The sequence below is a fragment of the Cryptotermes secundus genome, unplaced genomic scaffold, assembly GCF_002891405.2.
Source record: "Cryptotermes secundus unplaced genomic scaffold, Csec_1.0 scaffold209, whole genome shotgun sequence".
Taxonomy (NCBI): Eukaryota; Metazoa; Arthropoda; class Insecta; order Blattodea; family Kalotermitidae; genus Cryptotermes; species Cryptotermes secundus.
The window spans coordinates 2065181-2077602 of record NW_019727789.1 but is presented as its reverse complement, the minus strand read 5'-3'; the positions used below and the strand labels follow the sequence as shown (position 1 = coordinate 2077602).

At 43.5% G+C, this 12422-nt stretch overlaps 1 protein-coding gene across 1 annotated transcript in view; it reads right to left on the bottom strand.

Moving 5' to 3' along the window:
- Window positions 1–12422, bottom strand: part of LOC111864984 (glutamate receptor ionotropic, kainate 2) — a 502412-nt gene that overhangs the window by 5701 nt on the left and 484289 nt on the right. Inside the window, exons 13-15 of the mRNA XM_033751646.1 lie at window positions 9600–9797; window positions 520–745; window positions 18–182 (exon numbers count right to left, since the gene is read on the bottom strand). Of these exons, the coding sequence (XP_033607537.1) occupies window positions 18–182; window positions 520–745; window positions 9600–9797 (589 nt within the window). The remainder of the gene's footprint in view (window positions 1–17; window positions 183–519; window positions 746–9599; window positions 9798–12422) is intronic.

The following is a 12422-nucleotide window of genomic DNA, read 5'->3' as shown; positions in this document are numbered from 1 at the left end:
ATTTTTTCGAGACTTACCAATATTTTCGATGCCAAGGGCGTTGGCCTTCGACTCCTTACTCTTCTCGTCCCTGTTGCATACGTCACCTGTGTTCTTCCACCACTTATCATACAGGATCTGAATCACACCCTTCTCCTGTAACTCCAGAATCGCTAGAGAGATTTTGTCTCTCCATTGTGACCCTGTAAGATTTATCATTTTCATCGGTATGTCTGCCCATGGAACATTTCTACTTTCACGCAGTGGTTTCTTTCCTGCTTCATACGAACGGATTAAAAAGAAAGCATAATAGGGGGGTCGTATCCACCTTCCAACATGGATGTTTCTAACAAAGAAATAACATTTGAAATCTAGGCTAGATATTTTCGGCTTAAATTAATTTTGATTCATATGGGCCGAGTATTTTAACATCAATTTTAAATCGAACTTAGGAATGCACAAATCGGCTCTTTGTATAAGAAATTGTTATGAAATGTGATTAGTATACTGGCCTGTCTGTGATGACATGATGTATCTTACCTTTAGGGGTGGCGATGCCGTATCCCTTCGAGTCCAGTAGCCCTCCGATCTGAGTAAGATTGCAGTCTCTTTGTACCGCGTAGTCCAGCATGGTGGACTCCATTAGGAAGGCGTAGTTCCCTTCTAGCACCCTCTTCACACCATCTTCATACGTCGAAACGAACACAGACGGCTTCTTGCTCTCCATGAACTTCCACATCTTCTGGTAGACACCGATTTTAGAGTCCTGGGAACGATACATTTTTCATTGAATCTAAATTGTGACGTGTATACCCATTGCTAGGCAACGACTCGGTAAACACATTTCCTCGCGACAATAGAACGTCTATTGCTATGCAACAGCTCGGTAAACACCTCGTCAACAATACGGGCTGTGTTTTCTGTGTGGTCAATGCCGAGGGGTTATAAAAGGACACAGTCAGAAGGTGGGGGTCGAACCCCGTGTGGAGGCGTGGTCGAATACCTCCACCGTGACCCTGCGAGTAGTAGGAGGCGACGAAAAGGGAAGTCTCAAATGTGAGACAGTAAATATGGTCGCAAGTCCCAAGGGACTAGGACCCGGGAAACACTGCACTGTCAAGGACCAGCAGCATATGCAAAAGACAGACTCGTCCTCTCGTCAGAGAGGGCGCCCACAGAAAGAAGACGGTAACAGTCGAGGAGTAATAAATATCTGGTCATGAGCCCTAGGAGGGTGCTCGATACCAAGACTTACTGACTAACTGACCGTCAGTCGCAATGTGACTTGGACTTGGAGGTGGGGTCGAATACATCCACCGTGACCCTGCGAAATGTAGGTAGTAAGACATGGTCGTGAGTCCTAAGGGACTCGGGCCCGAGAAAGACTGCGCTGGCAAGGACCAGCAGCATATACAAAAGGCAGACCCGTCCTCTCGTCAGAGAGGGCGCCCCACAAAAACAAGACCGTAACTCCCAACAAGTATTAAATATCTGGTCATGAGCCCCAGGTGGGTGTTTTATTCGAAGACACACTGGTCGACTGACCGACGGCCGTAACGTCACTTTTACTTTGACTTTGACGTGATGAAATAGTAGAAATAGGGGTATAGAATAGTAGTCCTAGGAGCGATACATTCATCATTGAATCTGAGTGTGAAGAACATCGAGGATTTTCTTGTAAATTCTATGCGGCCATCTTTACTGAGAAAAACAGCAAGACACTGACTGGTCACAAGCGGGGAAGGTACTGGATGCTGTGAGCAGGGCGGTGGGCGTATTACATACAGACCAAAATTAAAAGAAACAGATACAGAACGGAACACTCTTGTATAATGAGAAACGAAAATAAGAACATTTTTTTTATCCATATACTTCCCAGCCCGGCGCGTAAGGCTGGCATGACAACCTCACCGCCTTCTGTGAACCGATTGTCTAGACAAAATGTGTAAACCTCGACGTCTAACAACCTTATGGGCCTTCACGGTCCGTGGCCTGTGGTCCACAAGCTAAGTATACCGATCGAGCGACTGCCGTTTGTCGGCGAAGTTAGTGCCAACTTTTTGCGGATAGAGGGTGTCGTGTGGTAGGCGCAACGGATCCCCACGAGCGTTAATCTCGGTTTTCTAGACCGGAATACAGGAATAGCTTTACCTTTTTTAACCTTACCCATGCTTATTAAGAAGATAGGTTAGGTGTTTTATGACGCATGCGCAAGGATAAATCGAAGCACGGTAACATAGAGTAAAGGAAACGTTCACCGACGTTTCGAATTGAAACACTGAATTAGAGAGTATTCTTGAGTTTCAGAATGGAGAAGCTGAAACCATGTTGAAATGAAATTCGACGCCGGCGTCGGATTTTTGTTCCGGCGATGAGCTTGTGATAAATTGCGACCGCAGCGATGAGGTGCAGTGCCAGCAGAGTATGCGCGTAAAATATGCGAATCTAAATCTAAGCTTAAATATTACACAGCGACTCATGTAGGGCCTACATTAACTAACTAATTATGTAATTAGCTAACTAACCGACGTCACGGAGCAGAGTCTTCCTTCAGACCCGAATGTTTATTGCCATGTTCATAAGAGCCCGCCAGTGGTCCCTATCCTGATCCAAATTAATCCAATCCAAAAATTCATATTAAGTTTATTTAATATCCATTCGACCTGTGACAAGGTGTTCCAAATGATCTATTTCCTTTATTTTTTTTCGTACCGAAAGAACCTGTGTTTACCTACCCTCATCTACTCCTTATCAAGGTCTACGCTAATTAACCCAGTACAGAGCAACATAACCCATACTTAACGGCAAGTTAACCACTTCATGTTCAGAGTACAAACAAACAAACTCCGTAGTTTTAGTCCGCAAGCGAACTATACCGACCAAGCGAGCGCCGCTTGTCGGTGAAGTTAGTGCCAACTTTAGCGGATAGAGGGTGTCGCGTGGTCACCGCAACGAATCCCCACGGCCGTTAATTTCGGCTTTCTACACCCGGGGCCGATATTTCAAGGAAATAGCTCCTCAATTATCTTCACGAGGCTGAGTGTACCCCGTTCCAGACTCACTGCTTCTCAGAAAATCTGGTAGCGCCGGGAATCGAACCCGGACCTCTGGATCTGTAGCCAGGAACTCTGACCACTAGGCTACAGAGGCTGTCGTTCAGAGTATAAAATTTCGAAACTGCATACAGTTCCACATAGCGTTGCCCCAACCTCTCAAGATGAGACGACCTTTGTGTTAGTAATGTTGTTGGTATAGCTCCCTAGCACGACGGTGAAGTGGCCATATATGGAATGACGTAGCCCACATTACGGGATTAATTTTATATTCCGGTCAGTGTCAAAAGAAACACTGAAAACGGAAAAAGGAAGGAAATGAATTGACAAGAAAGTAAACACAATCTGAAAACAATCTAACCGTATGAAAAGTTGTCACATTTGTAAAAGAGAGAACTACAAAAATGATAAGGTAAAGCTATCCCTGCAACAGGCCGTGGAGACCCATAGAGTTGTGAGACGTCGACGCTCCCACATTTTTTCTAAACAGTCTTTGGCTCACAGATTGCAGTAAGGTTGTCAACTCTACGCGCCGGCCGTCCTTTACCCCCAGAAAGATGCCTGCTACTCATTTCTGTTAGAGGCTGAGTCGAAGCAGGGCCATAGTGCGGCTGGAAGGATTAGGTCAACTGAAAAATAATTCACCTCATCGGGACTCGAACCCGCGACCTTCCGGCTTGTAGCATAGTGCCTCAAATATCTACGCTCTCGAGCCCAAAAGAAAGAAGTGATATCAGAAATATTTATTTAGAGTGTTATTGGAGAATTTACTCATCCTCCAGTATTTCATTTCTCACGTTTCGAGATAAAGGATAGTAGAGAGACGTTAACAAACGGATTCACATGCTAAATTTTAAATTTTATTTTTATATGTACGTTACATAAATTTGTACCCGAAAAGATCAAGTTTGCGGAGATGTTACATTTTCTCTTCTTGTACTCTCCCCCCCCCCCCACAGCGTCAATTTTNAGTTTGCGGAGATGTTCCTTTTTTCTTTCTTGTACTCCCCCCCCCCCCCCAAGTGTACATTTTGTGAGTTGAGTTAATGAGCTGTTCTCTGCCTCACACCACCTACCTCAGTGTAACAGTGGCGGTTCCGGATTTCACTTAGCGGCGAATCATATTGCCTGTAAAAACTGGTACTACTTTGCTCTAGAAACGAGAGATATAAATCATAATTGCAACTGCACTTCTCAGTTCTGCTGTGAAGCTCGGCTGCAGTAACCAGCGGTTTCAGAAATTTCCACCTTCTAAGACTTCCGTTTTACAGCGCGGTAGATGGCACAAAAGGAAAACATATTAATAAATAATTCGTTACGTCTCCCTTTGGGCATCTCAAAGAGAACACACCAATTAGTCCGCTTAGTGCTGAGCAGATTCTTTGATGTTTTCTGGCATTCCTTTTGAAATGTGTCTGACTGTGATGTAAGTGCTTATAACAGTTTTGAGCATTCTCAGTTTTCAAGTCGTGCCGTTGTGATATATTTCATTTGGTGGATTTTACAGACATTCAGCTACATTCCTCACGAATCTGCAGTTACATTGAGTCAGAAATATTTCGATCCTAGGATTATTATGAAGGATACATGTCACATAATTGAATGAAGTTATGGATTCATGAATGTTTTATCGAGATAATATTACTTACTCCATGGCTTTAGTCCGCAAGCGAACTATACCGGATTTGTTGCGCTGACTACGCGACAACCTCTATCCGCTGAAGTTATACTAACTTCGCCAACAAGCGGCGGTCGCTCGGTCGGTATAGTTATCTAAATGGTTATAATTGTATTAAATTGTAACAAAACAATATTATTTGAAATCTAAAGGTATCTATAGCTAGTCATTTTAAAATTGTATATTTATTTTTAATACGAAACATAATCATAAAACGTTATTGACTAACTTCTTATACGTGTAGGAGAGGTCTTCTGTTGAGTAACTATTAGTGTCTCAGCTAGTCAAATTCGGGGCATGCGGTAGCGTGGTTGGTCGAGGCAGTATGCTACAAACCGGAAGGTCGCCGGCTCGATTCTCGATTAGATCATTGGATTTTCTTTTTCAATCGACCTAGTAATTCCACCTGAACGATGACCCTTTAGCATCTAACAGAAATGAGTACCAGGAATCTTCCTGGGTGGGTAAAAGGCGGGCGGCGCGTAATACTGACAACCTTGCCGCCATGTGTTAGCCGACTGTCTAGAAAATGTGGGAACCTCGACGTCTCACAATCTTATGGACCTACACGGCCGGTTACAAAGATAACTCATACAGCATTTATCGGTCCTTAGGCATGCGCTGATGATCTGATTGTGAAATGCGAGAGGGTGTGCATCATATCCGGACAGTCGTTTCGAAATATTTCTATTTAATGTGGATCTTGTTCCTGGTTGATAACATCTGTATGTACGGTATGTATTGCCAGCGTTACGGGGATCCCCACTGTTGCAATTTTTAAGGGTGAGTACCCAGTGACCCCTTACTTACTTACTTACTTACATACTTACTCACTCATGGAGATGAGCCCTTCTGGAGGAGTCGCCAATTCTGCAGATACTCAAGAATTTCCAAGTATTTTATGGAATCTGAAGGTTCATCACCGTGTTCACAAGAGCCCTCCACGGGTCTCTATCCTGAGCGAGATCAATCCAATCCATTCCGTCCCATCCTATCTCTCTAAGATCCATTTTAATATTGTCCGCCCACCAACGCCTTTGTCTTCCCAGTGGTTCTTTCCCTCTGGCTTTCCAACTAATATCCTATATGCATTCCTCGCCTCCCCCATTCGTGCTACATGCCCCGCCCACCTCACCCTCCTTGAATTGATCATTCTAATTATACTTAAAGAAGAGTACAAGTTATGAAGCTCCTCATTATGCAGTTTTCTCCAACTTCCTGTCACTTCATCTCCACCCAGTGACCCCTGCAGCCATTAATTCTTGCAGTTCAAGCTCTGCCATTGGCTGGAGCAGTTCACTACCCCCAGTATATCGCACATTCCGCATTAACCTTGAATCACCGGGCGTATCTGATCTTATCTATGTATCTTTCCACATTTCTGTATTTCTTTGGGCTTTTCTTTATCCATCGAGTTCTTCCTGTCTTTGTATTCCACACCTGAACCTGCATCACAGCTTTCTTCCTTGTAAATATCTTATTATTATGAAGAAAGCAGTCTTCTGGGATTTGGCACCGTGTATATGTGGTGTTAACCGACGTTTCGGAGGAACGTATCGCCTCCATCTTCAGGGTAGAAGAAAAAATATAAGAAATCTGCAAAGCGAAGAGACCGTGAGAACCGGTAAAAGCAGACTGCTTTCTTCATAGTCACCGCCGTGAAAGCCTCAAATCTTACATCTTATTATTACTTCTAGATATTTGAATATCATCGCATTGTTGAAATGTATTAGTGTTGTATGCATTAGGAATCATTTTATTCCACCGATCACCAGATGCGGTGCATGTTTATATTCCCACCTAATTGTCACCAGTTTCTTCAGCGTTTCTTAATATCGCTTTATGAAAATCCAAATTGAAAACAGTAGAAGCAGCACTATAACAGGGAATTCGAATCAAGATTTGTTTTCTCAACCCCAGGGCTTAAGTTATAGAAGACAGTTACACCCCGCCGTATGTTTGAAACTAAGCATAATTCCAGTAACATTTCAGTCACCCACGCCAGAAGCCTACCGAGTTCCCAGAATCTTGGTAATAAAGGCAAAATACACAGAAATAATTACATAAAGAACATTAACGCATCTCCTCTGCGTGTTTGTCTCTCAGTATAGAAACAACTTCGCCTGTAGCAATTATTGTTGATTAATTAAGGTTAACTCCAGTGAAGACCCGTTCCTTTTGAAGTGGGAGGAACAGTTATAGAGTTCCACTTCTCCGCTCTCTGTGCTTAAGTTATAATTTACAACGGCACCAGTTTTATAATCACATTCATAATATAAATAGAAGAAAATTAACAGCAATATGATTCACTTTAAGCAAGAACGCGAGTCGCTGCAAATAAATAAGGCTACGTTTTGTCTCATTCCGTCTTTAATTATCTCCCGGCCCCTAGGAGATATCTCGTATCCTATGTATAACAGAGAGACAAGTTCTGATTACGTACTTCATTGCGAATACGCACGGACTACACGTAAGCAAACGCGAGGCAGGTAGCAGATCTAATTAAAAGTGTTCATAACGTGCAGTGTTTCAGTTGAGGATGCTGTATGGACGTATTTTCATTTCATCAGCTAGCACCCTCTGTGGAAATTTCCTAATGACGAAAGGTTGCAGTCAGTGATAAATATTTTCAGACATGTTTATAGCGAAACACACCAAGAAATTATACACTCGAATATGAACAAAAACTTTATATTAGAGTGCCACTCAAAAGGAATGAAGACCTTTGGGAAGACTTGTGAAATGAACGAATGTATTCTGTAATATCCGTAAAAAGTTAAAGTTGTTCCTGTGCGTAACTAATTAAGCACTACGCCATGAAGACGTATTGGAGGGAGGGGATTGGATGTATAGATCCATATTTTCTTGACCTCGGCACTAGTTGGAAGTGGTCATCTTCACGCCCCGGCCGCTTTACCCCCAGGGAAAGAGACCGCGGTATCCATTGGATATGAGGCTGGGTGGATCCCAGAGCCGGTCTGAACAACATGAAGAAGTGAGAATTCTTGACCCTACCGGGACTCGAACTCCGACCTCTCGTTCGTCCAGGCCGCAGCCAGTCGCTATACCGACTACGCTATTCCGGCTCCTCCTGTAATATCCGTAACAAGTTTCAATAGGCACGATCCTGGAAAAGATAAAATTAATTAGGGCCCGGATATATAAACCAGCACTTACAGCGAACCAGCACCAAGCACGTGCATGGAAGGTGAGTTTAGCTGTAGATCGTGGGATGTTTCACGGTACTATCCCAGCCTTCACCTGAAGAGGATGAGTAAGATCTCTATGAGGGTAACCGATCCATTTGCTGAGATTCGAGTTCGCTGTACGGGCAAATGCACGGGACCGAATAGATTGGTTCAAGTGGTAATGCTTCTGATATGTAAAGATTGCCTGCTGTCTTTTCGACGTGACGCCAGAAGCTACTATGAAGATGGAAGCCACGAGTTCTTCCGTAATCTCGAATGATTCCAGCAATATAACCAAGAATTATTATTACTCGGGTAATTATTACTCGCATCGCGTCACCAGGCCACATGGCGTCATATCCTGCGAGACAGCAATCTTCATAGTCACAGCTGTGAGAACATAGGTAGTCGCTCTGACTTGTATTCTGGAGATATCCGATTCAAATGTCGGCCTGGACACAGAATTTTTATTGAAGTTTTTGTGGTTTTCTCAGTTCCTCAACGGAAATTCCACGATCGCTTTCTATCACATCATTCCCAATTTACTGGTCATTAATCAACCAGTAATTTGACGTTATGTGTATTGCGACTTACGGTCATTGTCGTTAAAGCAGCTGCAAATAAATAGGTAAATATTGTCACGCGTATGCGTGACTTATAAGACGGGGTTTGGATAGGATGATTGGATCTGTTGCACCTTATTCACACAACTCGAGACTACAGGTAATACAGCGCTATCGCTATTCTACACCGTTCCACACGCATTATGGTTCTCAGTCTTCACTAGCCGTATCCTGGCAACGGATTTATCACAGCCTGACTGTCACAACAAATCACACATTAAGTCTTCTTGGCACAGTCTAATACCCTTCTTGCCATTTCCTCTCAATCACCTTTGATTGCCATCTCCAGAACTTTGCTCAATTCTAATTCTAGCTGCGCGAGATCCTCGTTATATAGCCTCGAGACGGACCGACAGAGAACACTCTGAATTGTTGACGAGGGGTATACCGCGCCGGTGCCTAGTAGTAGACGTATGTTGAGCGCGTTTGTTGCTGGAATGTGTTTACCGACCTGTTGCCTAGAAGTTGGTATACATGTCACAATATGTAAATAAATAAATAAAAGATGTTCGATGCTGCCTTAGATCTCATGGATATAAGGTTTGACCTGATGATAGTAAATGGTAGATATAGGCCCTATATAATATATACCTAGTTATTATTATTATTATTATTATTGGAGGGGTTGGGTTTCCCCATGCACCGCGACCAGTTGTTGATCTATTGTACGTCCCCCTTTGATATTCTACCAGTCGCCATACCCTGCCGGTACTGGTGCGTGCTATCAGCCCCGTTGAGCCAACAAGGTCGGCCCTCGGTGCCTTGATGCTTCCCCCATCTACCAGAGGCATTGGAAACTACTTGGGTGGGAAACTAGTCTAATTTTGCTCAGAGGTCTCCTAGAGATATGAGGATCTCTTACGTGCCGTAAATCTACGACACGGGACCCACGGCTTAAAGTCCCTCCCGGAGGACTTGTTCCCTGAATTTTTCCGCCCTTAAAAATTCCACGGCCTCCGCCGGGTTTGAACCCGCGTACCTTGAGTCATGAGGTGGGAACGTTACCCATAGACTACGGAGGCCGCTTATACCTAGTTAAATAAACGTGGAATAAATTGTATATTTGTTGTGTCCTCACCCTGAAGAACGTCATGGTAGAACCACCCTCCAGGGTTCCATATGAGATCTCCGTCTGCTGTGCAAGATCCGCCGCGTTCTCTATCGGGGTGATCATCCTCTCTACCGTGAGGAAGGCGGCCAGGTTGGCTGTGTAGGACGAGATGATGATGAGCGTGAAGAACCACCAGATACCTCCCACGATACGTGTTGAGGTAGCCTGCAGAATAAACAGAACAGGTGGCTACGTCAGGCTACCAAGGTGCCAGCTGGATGCAATTCATAAACAAGCAGAATCGCTGTAATTTTCAAGGTACCGAGATGCCAACTGGATACACGTCATGAACTAACAGAACAGCTGTAATTTTCAAGGTACCCAGATGCCAACTGGATACACGTCATGAACTAACAGAACAGCAGTAATTTTCAAGGTACCCAGATGCCAACTGGGATATACGTCATGAACTAACAGAACAGCAGTAATTTTCAAGGTACCCAGATGCCAACTGGGATATACGTCATGAACTAACAGAATAGCAGTAATTTTCAAGGTACCCAGATGCCAACTGGGATATACGTCATGAACTAACAGAACAGCAGTAATTTTCGAGGTACCCAGATGTCAACTGGGATAGACGTCATGAACTAACAGAACAGCAGTAATTTTCAAGGTACCCAGATTCCAACTGGATACACGTCATGAACAAACAGAACAGCTGTAATTTTCGCACGTCATGAACAAACAACAGTTGTAATTTTCAAGGCGCACAGATGCCAGCTGGATACACGTCATGAACAAACAGAACAGCTGTAATTTTCAAGGTGCACAGATTCCAACTGGATACACATCATGAACAAACAGAACAGCTGTAATTTTAGGGGTACCCAGGTATCAACTGGATACATGTCGTGAACAAACAGAACAGCTGTAATTTTCAAAATACCCAGGTGTCAACTGGATACACGTCATGAACAAGCAGAACAGCTGTCCGTAACGTATATAGAGACGTTCTGTTATACAGCCAACCCCTTATACTAAAACTGAAAAGTAGGGTTACATTCTATATTGTGCTACATAGTATCCTTGTCGGCTCAAACACAGGGATCGTGGGTTCGTATTCTACTCTAGGCTTGAATGTCCGCGGTTTTCTGTGTAGGTACCGGCTGTCTATAAGATAAACAGTTGAAGATTAATTCTGATGGGACACAGGCCAGAAGACCAAATACGAAAGGTAGAAGAAGAAGAAAAGTGAAAGAGATTTAAATGTTAAATTAATTAATTTACAACACGTAGTGAAAGAACTTGCTTCACACCTTACACTCAGTATACACAAAACGCAGGAATCAGATCACCATCCCAAGTGCGCTTGTACCACAGAGTCTTGAAGAAATAAGCGCTCCTCATCGTGTAATCGGACTTCACGTATAGTGATTACATTTGAAGGATAATCTTTTTGTTAATCTTAATTTACAGAAGAGGCCTCAATCTACTCAACTAATTGTTTTTATGTCAAGACGTCACGTGATGTAGTATGATTTCTGTGATGGCAACGAAGCAGTGGGTGAGCATGGTGCAGGAAGTGTCACGTGCGGAAAACCTATTGTAACAGGGGAGACAAAGAAGTGCTCAAAACGCTCATGCTCGACGTTGCTAAAATAAAACTTCAAGAATAAATTTCTCAATCCATACTTGCCGCATCTTTCTCATTCTTGCAACAATCTATGCAGCGAATTTGTTTGAACAAGATAATATCGTAGCATGCTATTGCGCACCATTCATTTATTCATGTTAGTTGTTACCGTTTCCCACGCAACTTGCTTTTTAAAACGTTTAAAATTTCAAAAGTTTCAAAAAGNAATTGTCTGTTTCTTGCACCAGACTCTTCATTTAAGAAGAGACATAACAAAACGTAGATCTGGGAACAAAGCAGCACAAATGCTTATGGCACTATGGACCTTGACCTACCCTGTCTAAGGAATTCCTACCGGCTGTATATAGGATTAATAAACTGAATAAAACGTCAAAGTTCCAACAAAAATGAACGTAGAGCCATAGATAGATAGACATATGTGGGGCGCTCTCTCTGACGGGAGGACGGGTGTGTTCTTTACAATTGCTGCTGGTCCTCAACAACGTAGTCATTTTCGGGTCCGCGTCCCGTGGGACTCGTGACCATATTTACACTCTGAGATTCGGGACGTCCATTTTTGTCGCCTCTTACGACTCGCATGGCTACGATGGAGGTATTCGACCCCGCCTTACACGGGATTCCTCGCTGAAGATAACACGGTCGGTCGAGTAATATAGCCTCGGAGCGGACCCACAGAGCACACCTCCTTCATCACATCGTCTAGTGTTGTGTGACGTCACCACGCACGCGTACGCTGCTGGCGCTACATAGCAACGGCTGTGCCCGTCAAGTATCTATTGTTGCGTGCGGGAATTACCTAATGACGGCTGAGGTTTACAGAGACACCTCTTAGCAACGGGTCCATACGCCACAATATATAGGCATACATAGGCATACCAATTCAACTTATAGACATAATAACAGTTTCCCAGCTTTCTGTGTTGTGTGCTTAGAGCAAATCGTAGAGATAAGAACATACACAAGAATTCTATCGTCTGGGATATAACTCCATGCAGTCCGTTGAAAATGAAGCGAAGTTTTGGAAGAAATATTTCGTGACCATCTTCAGGGTCGAGGAATGTCAGGCAAGAAACCAGCTGATTACACGGCGTTGTATCCGAAAAGATAGGATTCTTCATAACCACTGCTGTGTGACCATCATATCCTACGATTTATTTTAGTTGTCAGTAATATTAATTAATCTTGTATAGAAG